General features: G+C 39.3%; 1 protein-coding gene across 1 annotated transcript in view; it reads right to left on the bottom strand.

The window, feature by feature from the left end:
• The window catches only part of ubac2 (UBA domain containing 2), a 78,931-nt gene that overhangs the window by 22,420 nt on the left and 42,382 nt on the right, over window positions 1-14,129 (bottom strand). The window contains exons 5-7 of the mRNA XM_063009743.1: window positions 12,725-12,848; window positions 10,911-10,958; window positions 3,309-3,566 (exon numbers count right to left, since the gene is read on the bottom strand). Coding sequence (XP_062865813.1) covers window positions 3,309-3,566; window positions 10,911-10,958; window positions 12,725-12,848 — 430 coding nt within the window. The remainder of the gene's footprint in view (window positions 1-3,308; window positions 3,567-10,910; window positions 10,959-12,724; window positions 12,849-14,129) is intronic.

Here is a 14,129-nt window from a genome sequence, read left to right as displayed (position 1 = left end):
TTGTCATTAGGACAAAAGGCTGAGGGCAATCCCAGGGTATAATTGATTTTCTGACTCTAAAGAAACCTTGTGCCAAGACTAAACATCCATGAGCACCTTTAAGCAGGTGACTGAAGATCTAATAATGAAGCTTATGTGTGTGTGTGTGTGTGTGTGTGTGTGGTTTAAATACACTAATTTCAGAATTAGCGGAGGTTTAAATCTACAACATGCTTCAAAAATAATACTGTTACAGCAATACTCAAATGCACTAAAAATTTTATATTAAAACTTTTTATAAGCTTTTTTAGGATTTAGAGTACCTTCCAATCTAACCCTGGTCTAGGGGACGTTCCATTTTTTAATCGGAAAAAGGTAGCAATTCAAGCTTTTCCATTAATTTTATGTAAAGTAGTATATATCCTGTCAAACAAACCATAATATACACCGATCAACCATAACCTTAAAACCACATCCTTGTTTCTACACTCACTGTCCATTTTATCGGCGCCACTTACCATACAGGAGCACTTTGTAGCACTACAATTACTGACTGTAGTCAGGACTCTCCCTGGACCACTACAGAGCAGGTATTATTCGGGTGGTGGATCATTCTCAGCACTGCAGTGACACTGACATGGTGGTGGTTTGTTAGTGTGTGTTGTGTGTGTTTTTTTTAAACACCTCACTGTCACTGCTGGTCTGAGAATAGTCCACCAACCAAAAACATCCAGCCAACAGCGCCCCATGGGCAGCGTCCTGTGCCCACTGATGAAGGTCTAGAAGATGACCAACTCAAATAGCAGCAATAGATGAGCGATCGTCTCTGACTTTACATCTACAAGGTGGACCAACTAGGTAGGAGTGTCTGATGGAGTGGACAGTGAGTGGACACGGTATTTAAAAACTCCAGCAGCGCAACACACACTAACACAGCACCACCATGTCATTGTCACTGCAGTGCTGAGAATCATTCACCACTCTGTGGTGGTCCTGACCATTGAAGAACAGCATGAAAGGGGGCTAACAAAGCATGCAGAGAAACAGTCAGTAATTGTAGAACTACAAAGTGCTTCTATATGGTAAGTGGAGCTGATAAAATGAATAGTGAGTGTAGAAACATGGAGGTTAATGGTTTTAATGTTATGGCTGATCGGTGTATATAAGTCAGTAAAACATGCCTATGGACTTTTTTTTATTATTAACAGTTACTCTGTTTTTTCGCTCATCTGCCACTTAGTGAACTTTGTGTTCAGTTGTGGTGAAAATGGCACTTCTTTTTTTAGAAGCTGTTAAATGTGTCAAAGATGATAAAAGGAAAAACACTAGCTGATAAGACCAATTCATGTTCAAGAAGCATGTTAGACCTCAGACAACATTCAGGAATAACTCAAATATGAAATGTATACAGTTATAGTCAGTCAGCTAAGACTATTTACTAGTTTAAATTTACATAGAACAAATAGTTCATTTGTTTAATAGTTTGGCGGTCTAGACAATCTAGTTGGATTAATCAGAATCGTAAGTAAGGCCCTACCTAATTTGCAGTTGTGAAAATCCTGTCACGTGTAATATGCAGTTTGCTGTGAAATTCTAAATTTAAGGTTTGTGTTTAGTGATTTCACTGACAGTCTTCATTCGCTTAGCATTCAAGTGCCTCATATTTACAAGTTAATTTGCACTATGAGGCATCCTAGTGTAACCGAGCATCTTTAAAGTTTGCTGAGTTTATAAGGAAAGAAATACACCAATCAGCCATAACATTAAAAACACCTCCTTGTTTCTACACTCACTGTCCATTTTATCAGCTCCACTTACCATATAGAAGCACTTTGTAGTTCTACAATTACTGACTGTAGTCGATTTATTTTGCTACATACCTTTTTAGCCTGCTTTCACCCTGTTCTTCAATGGTCAGGACCCCCACAGGACCACCACAGAGCAGGTATTATTTAGGTGGTGGATGATTCTCAGCACTGCAGTGACACTGACATGGTGGTGGTGTGTTAGTGTGTTTTGTGTCGGTATGAGTGGATCAGACACAGCAGCGCTGCTGGAGTTTAAATACTGTGTCCACTCACTGTCCACTCTATTAGACACTCCTACCTAGTTGATCCACCTTGTAGATGTAAAGTCGGAGACGATCGCTCATCTATTGCTGCTGTTTGAGTTGGTCATCATCTAGACTTCATCAGCGGTTACAGGATGCTGCCCATGGGGCGCTGTTGGCTGAATGTTTATGGTTGGTGGACTATTCTCAGTCCAGCAGTGACAGTGAGGTGTTTAAAAACTTAATCAGCGCTGCTGTGTCTGATCCACTCATACCAGCACAACACACACTAACACACCACCACCATGTCAGTGTCACTGCAGTGCTGAGAATGATACAACACCTAAATAATACCTGCTCTGTAGTGGTCCTGAGAGAGTCCTGACAATTGAAGAACAGCATGAAAGGGGGCTAACAAAGCATACAGAGGAACAGATGGACTACAGTCAGTAATTGTAGAACTACAAAGTGCTTCTATATGGTAAGTGGAGCTGATAAAATGGACAGTGAGGTGGTTTTAATGTTATGACTGATCGGTGTAAACTGTACATAGACAAACTATCGAGATCAGAATATTTACTGGCTTGTTCGTTTGAGATGCAGCACAGACTACACAGAGATGATCACGTGTGTAGAGAAGCACACTTTTTCATTGACAATGGGCCCTAATGATAATGAAAGGACTGAGGCGAGCTTTAATATAATAATGCTTTCTGAGAGGTCAGAAAGGGCATCTAGAATGTGAACCATAATGATCTGCTGTGGCGACCCCTTAATACAAGAGCTGCTACTAAAGGAAGGTAGCACAGCAGTGTAGGTTCTGGAACCTGGGTTTGATTTAGCCGATCTTTAATTCAAATTCAGTTGATTTTAGTAAAATTTTGCTTATTAGTCGCACCTGGAGGGCGGCACGGTGGCTCGGTGGGTAGCACTGTCACCTCACAGCAAGAAGGTCCTGGGTTTGATCCCCAGGCGGGTCCGGGTCCTTTCTGTGCGGAGTTTGCATGTTCTCCCTGTGTCTGTGTGGGTTTCCTCCGGGAGCTCCGGTTTCCTCCCACAGTCCAAAAACATACAGTCAGGTTAATTGGAGACACTGAATTGCCCTATAGGTGAATGTGTGTGTGTGTAGGTGTGTGTCTGCCCTGCGATGGATTGGTGCCCCATCCAGGGTGTTACTGTGTGCCTTGCGCCCATTGAAAAGCTGGGATAAGCTCCAGCACCCCCCCGTGACCCTAATTGGATAAGCGGTTAAGAAAGTGAGTGAGTGAGTGAGTCGTACCTGGAGTGGCGGTGGCTGCTGGGCATTTCTCCTCAGCTGGGCAAGCTGTGACAGCAGCAGTTGTTGATCCAGCATGTCCATTCGCTGTTGCCGCTGGATGTCCAGCGTGGCGCCCATGCCCAGAGAAGCTTCTGAACTCGGCTCGGCACCCGAAAACACTGGCTCCAGGAGTCGAGAGCTGCAGCGTGCCAGCCACTGAGGGACGCACAGGAACCGCTGCAGCGCCATGACGTTACTGTAGTACAGCACACCCGATACCTGGAATAAAAAAAGAGACCTGCTAAAAGGGCGGCTGGACATTAGGTGAAGGTGAAGGGTGATAACCTGGATGCAGATGTTTTATAAATGTGTCCAAATCACAATGGTTGGAATACAACAATTTAGGGATGGGCAGAGTAGCATTGTTAGGCAGATTCAGTTTGATTCTATTCAATTTAATTCTAGTTAGATTTAGCAAAAGCCACTAATACTGATTTCGCATCCATGACCAAACAGATGTAACAGTTTTTTTTAATAAAATATCAATTCTATTTATTACAAAGGCGTATTAGGGCCACTGTGAAAAATATTTGTAAGTTTTGATTTCGAGAATAAAGTCGAAATGATTATGAGAATAAAGTCGAAATGATTATGAGAATGAAGTCGAAATGATTATGAGAATGAAGTCGAAATGATTATGAGAATGAAGTCGAAATGATTATGAGAATGAAGTCGAAATGATTATGAGCATAAAGTCGAAATGATTATGAGAATAAAGTCGATTATAAGAATAAAGTCAAAATGATTATGATAATAAAGTCAAAATGATTATGAGAATAAAGTCAAAATGATTATGAGAATAAAGTCAAAATGATTATAAGAATAAAGTCAAAATGATTATGAGAATAAAGTCAAAATGATTATGAGAATAAAGTCGAAATGATTATAAGAATAAAGTCAAAATGATTATGAGAATAAAGTCAAAATGATTATGAGAATAAAGTCAAAATGATTATGAGAATAAAGTCGAAATGATTATGAGAATAAAGTCAAAATGATTATGAGAATAAAGTCAAAATGATTATAAGAATGAAGTCAAAATGATTATGAGAATAAAGTCAAAATGATTATAAGAATAAAGTCAAAATGATTATGAGAATAAAGTCAAAATGATTATGAGAATAAAGTCAAAATGATTATGAGAATAAAGTCAAAATGATTATGAGAATAAAGTCAAAATGATTATGAGAATAAAGTCAAAATGATTATAAGAATGAAGTCAAAATGATTATGAGAATAAAGTCAAAATGATTATGAGAATGAAGTCGAAATGATTATAAGAATAAAGTCAAAATGATTATGAGAATAAAGTCAAAATGATTATGAGAATAAAGTCAAAATGATTATGAGAATAAAGTCAAAATGATTATAAGAATAAAGTGGAAATGATTATGAGAATAAAGTCGAAATGATTATGAGAATAAAGTCAAAATGATTATAAGAATAAAGTCGAAATGATTATGAGAATAAAGTCAAAATGATTATGAGAATAAAGTCAAAATGATTATGAGAATAAAGTCAAAATGATTATAAGAATGAAGTCAAAATGATTATGAGAATAAAGTCAAAATGATTATGAGAATGAAGTCGAAATGATTATAAGAATAAAGTCAAAATGATTATGAGAATAAAGTCAAAATGATTATGAGAATAAAGTCAAAATGATTATGAGAATAAAGTCAAAATGATTATGAGAATAAAGTCGAAATGATTATGAGAATAAAGTCGAAATGATTATGAGAATAAAGTCAAAATGATTATAAGAATGAAGTCAAAATGATTATGAGAATAAAGTCAAAATGATTATGAGAATGAAGTCGAAATGATTATAAGAATAAAGTCAAAATGATTATGAGAATAAAGTCAAAATGATTATGAGAATAAAGTCAAAATGATTATGAGAATAAAGTCAAAATGATTATGAGAATAAAGTCAAAATGATTATGAGAATAAAGTCAAAATGATTATGAGAATAAAGTCAAAATGATTATAAGAATGAAGTCAAAATGATTATGAGAATAAAGTCAAAATGATTATGAGAATGAAGTCGAAATGATTATAAGAATAAAGTCAAAATGATTATGAGAATAAAGTCAAAATGATTATGAGAATAAAGTCAAAATGATTATGAGAATAAAGTCAAAATGATTATAAGAATAAAGTCGAAATGATTATGAGAATAAAGTCGAAATGATTATGAGAATAAAGTCAAAATGATTATAAGAATAAAGTCGAAATGATTATGAGAATAAAGTCAAAATGATTATGAGAATAAAGTCAAAATGATTATAAGAATAAAGTCGAAATGATTATAAGAATAAAGTCGAAATGATTATGAGAATAAAGTTGAAATGATTATGAGAATAAAGTTGAAATGATTATGAGAATAAAGTCGAAATGATTATCAGAATAAAGTCGAAATGATTATCAGAATAAAGTCAAAATGATTATAAGAATAAAGTCAAAATGATTATGAGAATAAAGTAAAAATGATTATGAGAATAAAGTCAAAATGATTATGAGAATAAAGTCAAAATGATTATGAGAATAAAGTCAAAATGATTATGAGAATAAAGTCGAAATTATTATGAGAATAAAGTCAAAATGATTATAAGAATAAAGTCGAAATATTACGGCCAGAGAGTGTGCAGCCGTCGTAGGCTTGTCAGTTCAGAGAAGCACGGGTCTCAGCACCTGGGCAGCCTATAATGAGCGTTATTGTGGTTATCCAGTAACCCGCAATTATTTTTGGGTGGCGGTTTGTATTGTACACTTTCATCCACATGACATGATGACTAAACCTGTCAATGCAACCATTTATAGTGATGCCATACAGCTTAAGTTTATCATACGAGTCCATAAGGCTGGGTTGAAGTACTGCTGACGACGCAGATAAGATAAGATAAGAAAGATAAGATAAGATAAGATAGCCTTTTATTATCCCATGGGGGGAAATTTGCAGTGTTACAGCAGCTTTCAAGAATATAAAAATAAAAAATACAAAGTGTTTACACATATGTACACATATATTAGAAAGTAGAGAGTAGGAATATGTAAAAAAATGATAAAAATATAAACAGTATTTTTAAATACTAAAATGTATTGCACAAAGTACAGCAGGTACAGCAGGTATTGCACATATTTAAAAAGTTATTGCACTTCAGAGAATATTAAAAACCATGTGAATTATTGTGATGGAGGTGATTATCTGCGTTTGGGGCGGTGCTGGTTATATAGCCCGACAGCAGACGGCAGAAAGGAGCTGCGGTATCTCTCCTTTGAGCAACACGGGTGAAGAAGCCTGTCGCTAAAGGAGCTGCCCAGTGCTGCCACAGTCTCATGCAGTGGGCGATCGGTGTTCTCCATTAAGGACGACAGCTTGGTCATCATCCTTCTCTCCCCCACTGCCTCCACTGAGTCCAGGGTGCAGCCCAGGACAGAACTCGCCTTTCTGATCTTTCTGATCAATTTGTCCAGTTTCTTCCTGTCTGCTGTTGTCATGCTGCTGCCCCAGCAGATAACACCATAGAAAATGGCTGATGCCACCACCGAATCGTAAAAGGAGTTGAGAAGGACCCCCTGTATTCCAAAAGACCGGAGCCTCCTTAACAAATACTGTCTGCTTTGGCCCTTCTTGTACAAGGCCTGTGTATTGCTCAAGATGCCGAGCACACCGGTGGCGCACGTTCTTCTAAATAAACCCAGTTTATAGCAAAGCCGTTTCAGCATCCTTATACTGATAACAAACTGGTGCTGATGTGGCAGGAAATTGGGGATTTCTTTAATTGTGAAACCGATATGAAATATGAAGTATAACAAATCATGAACATCCCTCATTTTAACACAAGGAGGTTGCAATGGCCATAATATTTCGACTTTAATCTCGTAATCATTTAGAGTTTATTCTCGAAATCAAAACTTATACGACTTTACTGTCAACATTGAAACTTCAAAAAAAATTTTTCTTTACAGTGGCCCTAATACACCGTCGTAATTTATTTATTTATTAGGACTTTAACACCATGTTTTACACACTTTGGTTACATTCATGACAAAAACGGTAGTTACTCATAATACTCAGATTCATCAGTACAAGTTTTTAATATCAAACACAGTCATGGACAATTTTGTATCTTCAATTCACCTCACTTGCATGTCTTTGGACTGTGGGAGGAAACCGGAGCTCCTGGAACATGCAAACTCCACACAGAAAGGACCCGGACCTCTCCACCTGGGAATCAAACCCAGGACCTTCTTGCTGTGAGTCGATGACAGTGCTACCCACCATGCCGCCTCATTAATTCTAGTTAAAATTCAGTACTATTATTCTTTTATTTCCACCAAGCGCAGCATCCTGGCCAAGGTTGCAGTGGGTCCGCCTCTAGCTGGAAACACTAGGCCCAAGGAATATAACAGAAATACACTCTGGGCAGGACAGTGGACCATCACAACACAACTTCACACCTCAGCAGAGTGAATTTACCTTGTCCATGTTTAAGAGGTTAAAATATTTAAAGGAAATTAAGCAGACATTTGGAACCTCAGGCCTTATGTTCCTTTGTATCACTCACTCTTCATGTATGCCACAAAGTTGACCATTCTAAGAGCTGGTCAGATGGTTTCAAATGACAAATTCAGGCCATTTTATCATGGCATGGCTTTGGAATAGAATGCCTTAATTTGTCATATATACTGTGTATCACAAAAGTGAGTACACCCCTCACATTTCTGCAAATATTTCATTATATCTTTTCATGGGACAACACTATAGACATGAAACTTGGATATAACTTAGAGTAGTCAGTGTACAGCTTGTATAGCAGTGTAGATTTACTGTCTTCTGAAAATAACTCAACACACAGCCATTAATGTCTAAATAGCTGGCAACATAAGTGAGTACACCCCACAGTGAACATGTCCAAATTGTGCCCAAATGTGTCGTTGTCTCTCCCTGGTGTCATGTGTCAAAGTCCCAGGTGTGAATGGGGAGCAGGGCTGTTAAATTTGGTGTTTTGGGTACAATTCTCTCATACTGGCCACTGGATATTCAACATGGCACCTCATGGCAAAGAACTCTCTGAGGATGTGAGAAATAGAATTGTTGCTCTCCACAAAGATGGCCTGGGCTATAAGAAGATTGCTAACACCCTGAAACTGAGCTACAGCATGGTGGCCAAGGTCATACAGCGGTTTTCCAGGACAGGTTCCACTCGGAACAGGCTTCGCCAGGGTCGACCAAAGAAGTTGAGTCCACGTGTTCGGCGTCATATCCAGAGGTTGGCTTTAAAAAATAGACACATGAGTGCTGCCAGCATTGCTGCAGAGGTTGAAGACGTGGGAGGTCAGCCTGTCAGTGCTCAGACCATACGCCGCACACTGCATCAACTCGGTCTGCATAGTCGTCATCCCAGAAGGAAGCTGACGCACAAGAAAGCCCGCAAACAGTTTGCTGAAGACAAGCAGTCCAAGAACATGGATTACTGGAATGCCCTGTGGTCTGACGAGACCAAGATAAACTTGTTTGGCTCAGATGGTGTCCAGCATGTGTGGCGGCAGCCTGGTGAGAAGTACCAAGACAACTGTATCTTGCCTACAGTCAAGCATGGTGGTGGTAGCATCATGGTCTTGGGCTGCATGAGTGTTGCTGGCACTGGGGAGCTGCAGTTCATTGAGGGAAACATGAATTCCAACATGTACTGTGACATTCTGAAACAGAGCATGATCCCCTCCCTTCGAAAACTGGGCCTCATGGCAGTTTTCCAACAGGATAACGACCCCAAACACAACCTCCAAGATGACAACTGCCTTGCTGAGGAAGCTGAAGGTAAAGGTGATGGACTAAACCCAATTGAGCACCTGTGGCGCATCCTCAAGTGGAAGGTGGAGGAGTTCAAGGTGTCTAACATCCACCAGCTCCGTGATGTCATCATGGAGGAGTGGAAGAGGATTCCAGTAGCAACCTGTGCAGCTCTGGTGAATTCCATGCCCAGGAGGGTTAAGGCAGTGCTGGATAATAATGGTGGTCACACAAAATATTGACACTTTGGGCACAATTTGGACATGTTCACTGTGGGGTGTACTCACTTATGTTGCCAGCCATTTAGACATTAATGGCTGTGTGTTCAGTTATTTTCAGAAGACAGTAAATCTACACTGCTATACAAGCTGTACACTGACTACTCTAAGTTATATCCAAGTTTCATGTCTATAGTGTTGTCCCATGAAAAGATATAATAAAATATTTGCAGAAATGTGAGGAATGTACTCACTTTTGTGATACACTGTACATATACAGATGTACAGTACAACAGCATTCTTTCTTCGCATATTAGAGTGCAGGGTCAGTCATTGTATGCCGCCCTTAGAGCAGAGAGGGTTAAGGGCCTTGCTCAAGAGCCCAACAGTGGCTGCATGGCAGAGCTGGGATTCAAACTCTCAACTTTTCAATTGATAGCCCAAAGCTCTACCCACTAGGCTACCACTGTTCATACGAGGGATCTTCAAAAAGTTTCCGCACTTTTATATTTTAGTTGGAAACAGTGAGGGTGGGAGGAGTAGTAACTGGTCGTGCCTGAGAGACTGAGAGAGCTTATAGTCCGGATTTAGCGCCATCTGATTTCCAGATTTTTGGACACTCAAAGAAGCTTTAAGGGGAAGAAAATTTTCATGTCATAATGATGTGAAAGCAGCGGTGCATTAGTGGCTACACGCTCAACCGAAAAGATTTTTGCTGATGGCATTAAAAAGTTGGTACGATGCTGGAAAAAATGCATCAGAAGGTGACTATTTATTAAGAATTTCAAAAACAAATGACATCACTTTTCAACATAGAGTTAAAAAAGTGTGGAAACTTGCCGCTCAGGTGGCGCAGCGGTAAAAAGACACGCTGCAACCAGGGCTGGATTCTGAGTACATCGTATCGAATCCAGCTCTGCTTCAATGGTTCGAAGCTGAGTGGCTGTATGAGCAACGATTGGCCGGTTGCTCAGTTGGGGGGGGGGTGGGACAAAGAACCGGATGTGGGTCTTATTGGGCTGATTAGGGGCGCCTGCACAAGAGATGAGGAAGAGTGCTCTTAGGGTGTGTCTCTCCGCATGCAACGCTAGGTGGCGCCACACTCGTCGATGTGTGGGAGGAAAAATGCATCCGGCCCATGTTTCGGAGGGGATACGGGTTAGCTTCGATCTCCTCGGTCAGGGCGGGGTTCGGCATAGACAGAGAGGAAGCACGATGCAAAAATGGAACAATTGGATGCGCAAAAGGGGGAGAAAAAAGGGAAAATGCAAAAAAAACACTTTTTGAAGATCCCTCGTATAATCAGAACTACAGCTGTCAGATTACTAGGAATGGAATAGAGAACCACTGATGGCCTTATCGCTGGGAAAATCTGCTCTGAACTTTTGAGATGACTGACTTGCTCAAAAACACCATCAGTTTTCATCTGGGGTAAAAAGATACCACAGATAGCAGATATGCAGAAAACGTTTTCTACTGTAAATAGGCATTTTTGTTGGTGACAAAGTTCAAGATAACAATTAAAGTACAGTTTTTTTTTTTACTTACCAAGCCGCTAAGAGCAACAACCCACATGTAGGCGCTAGAAGTCAGCAACTGAAAGACAGATTAGGATAAATAAAGAAACAGTCAGCAAAAACAAAACATTTCATTATCTTTTAAACGTTAGACGTTTATACTATTGCTAAGAGCATGCAAAACAGAACAGTTTAAAATTACTCTAGCATCTGTAGCGACTGTGATCAAACGTTCACCCTAAAAACTGTATGACCAAATGCTTTTACACTGAAATGAGTCGTTTCCCGTGTAATATGCAATTTGTTGTGAAATTTAAAATGTAAGGTTTGTGTTTAGCGATTTAATGTTTTTTTTATTCAAGTAGGGTTCAAGTGTCTCACGTTTACTGGTTAATTTACAGGCGGTCCTAGAAATCCTACGGCAATTCAGTTAGTAATCCGTTAGTCAAAATGTCCAAGATGTCGAGGTGTAAAGCAGCTAAAAATGCAAATAAAATAAAAATGCAGTGTTCCTTACATTTACTTTGACTTTTATTTGATTACAGACAGTTTGAACCCGAGATATTTCATGTTTGTTCTGCTCAACTTCATTTCAGGCCTGCAACACATTCCTAAAAAAGTTGGGACGGGAGCAATTTAGGGCTAGTAATGAGGTGAAAAAACTAAATAATGGTGTGATTTTAAACAGGTGATGTCAACAGGTGATTGTAGTCATGGTTTGGTACAAAAGCAGCATCCAGGAAAGGCTGAGTCTTTGATGATCTTCGATTCCTCAGATGCCACTGCATCAAGAACCGCCACTCAACAACAGCTGATATGACCACATGGGTGAGGGATTACTTTGGCAAACCTTTGTCAAGCACTACAATACAGAGTTACATGCACAAATGCCACTTAAAACTTTACCGTGCAAAAAAGAAGCCTTATGTTAACCATGTGCAGAAGCGGCGTTGACTTCTCTGGGCTTGGGGGCATCTAGGATGGACCATCACACAGTAGAAACATGTATTGTGGTCAGATAAATCAGCATTCCAGGTCTTTTTTTGGAAAAAATGGACACTGTGTGCTCCGAACCACAGAAGAAAAGGACCATCCAGACTGTTATCAGCAACAAGTCCAAAAACCAGGGTCTGTCAGGTCATTTACACTTCTGTGATAGCAGCATTAATGCAGAAAAGTACATTGAGATCTTAGAGCAACATGTGCTGCCTTCAAGACGTCATCTTTTCCAGGGACAACAAGACGATGAAAAACCCCATGCTGCACACATTACAAAGGCATGGCTGCTGAGGAAGAGGGTACGAGTACTGGACTGGCCTGCCTGCAGTCCTGACCTGTCCCCAATAGAGAATGTGTGGAGAGTTTTGAAAGGAAAAATGTAACAACGACGACCCCGTACTGTTGCACATCTTAAGACGTGTTTGCAGGAAGAATGGGACAAAATAAAAGCTGAAACATTAAATCACTTGGTCTCCTCGGTGCCAAAACGTCTTTTAAGTGTGGTGAAAAGGAATGGCAACATTACAAAGTGGTAAATGCTTTACTGTCCCAGCTTTTTTGTAATGTGTTGCAGGTCTGAAATGCAGGAATGGATGTTTAATAATAAATGAAATGAAGTTGAGCAGATAAAACATGAAATATCTCAGGTTCATCCTGTCTGCAATCAAATAAAAGTCAAAGTAAATGTAAGAAACTCTGTGGTTTTTTTATTATTTGCATTTCCCAACTTTTTATGATTTGGGGTTGTAATAATGTAATCATGGTAACAAGATCCAGAATTTAAAAGAAATGTTTTATGTATAAAACACACTGGTATCTACACCACAAAAATATCTGTTGACTCACCTGTAGGCCCACGATATAGACGAGAGTTTTGTTGCTGATAGAAAAGTAGCCCAAAAGCTGAGTGACCTGTACTTGAGGTATTGAACAGTAGAAAGGCACGAAAAGAGCAAAGACTGGACCCAACCTACAAGAAAAAGAGAAAAATAGTTAATTACCAGTGTTTTTCCTATTGCTTAATATGTTTATATTGGATTAAATATAACAATCTGTAAATCAAAAAGCCTGATTTTATGTCATATTAATTCAGCATGCCACCCAGTGTGGAACTGATGTAGGATGTCATTAACTAAGTAAGCTCAGTGGTTGCTCTGGCAGTTGTAGCTCAGTGGTTAATGTACTGGACTAGTAATCAAAAGGTCACTGGTTCAAGCCGCACATCTATCAGGCTGCCACTGTTGGGCCCCTGAGCAAGGCCCTTAACCCTCAATTGCTTGCAATTAGGGATGTCCCGATCCAATCTCAAAGATCGGAATCGGGGCCGATCAAGGCATTTTTTAACTGATCGGTATCGGCTTTACTAAGCCCGATTCTAAGCCGAATTTTTCGTTTTACGTCAGCATGTCCGCTGTGTGGAAATACATTAAATTGGAAAGTGAAACAAGTCCAACAGTGGAGTGTAATGTCTGCAGTGTGAGCGTTTCACGAGGCGGTAGGAGCAGAGCCGCGTTCACTACTGTAGAATTTTACTATTTATATGGTGTGTGAGTCAAGGATCACTCCGGTTTACAAAACAATAACTTTTAATCCGAGTATGAAAACTTCAGGACATACAGCTTTTACGAGTTTACGCGTTACAAGACTGAACGACATCTCAGTATCAAGCAATCAGCGTCGTAGTGATGCACTTGCTTAATAAAGAAATAAAAACGCGGTATATTCACAAATTGTTGGGAGCATAACACTTTATTAACTTCTTCTGTTACGGTACCGGATAGCGGACAGCTAGAGTCATCGCGTTAGCCAAAACACACTATTTTACGCACTATGGAAGCTCCAAAGGGTCAAAACACACTCACTTCACGTAGAAACGTCCATCAAACCATTTTCACAATACAACCACAGAAAAGTTTGTTACAGTTACAACACGCATACAAGTACGGTGGCTCATAAGAAACAAACCAGAAATCATTTAACCAAACGATCTACAATTACTACCAATTTGATATGGCACCTAAAAAATAAACACTCAGCCGAATACAGCGAGTTTATTATTATATGATGAGAAGACACAGCAGAGATGCTAATTTTCCTCAAAAAGAACCTTCACTTCATTTTGAGTGTTCTAGTTTTACTACTACAATGCTGCACTAAGTTTGTTTTCTTTTATTTTGTAAAAATAAAAGAACATTAAGCAATAGCTTGGATGCAGGCAATTTTTTTCCTACAGCACTGCAGAGCTATTCAG

Source organism: Trichomycterus rosablanca, chromosome 15, assembly GCF_030014385.1.
Source record: "Trichomycterus rosablanca isolate fTriRos1 chromosome 15, fTriRos1.hap1, whole genome shotgun sequence".
Classification (NCBI taxonomy): Eukaryota; Metazoa; Chordata; class Actinopteri; order Siluriformes; family Trichomycteridae; genus Trichomycterus; species Trichomycterus rosablanca.
This window is presented reverse-complemented; position numbering and strand designations above follow the sequence as displayed.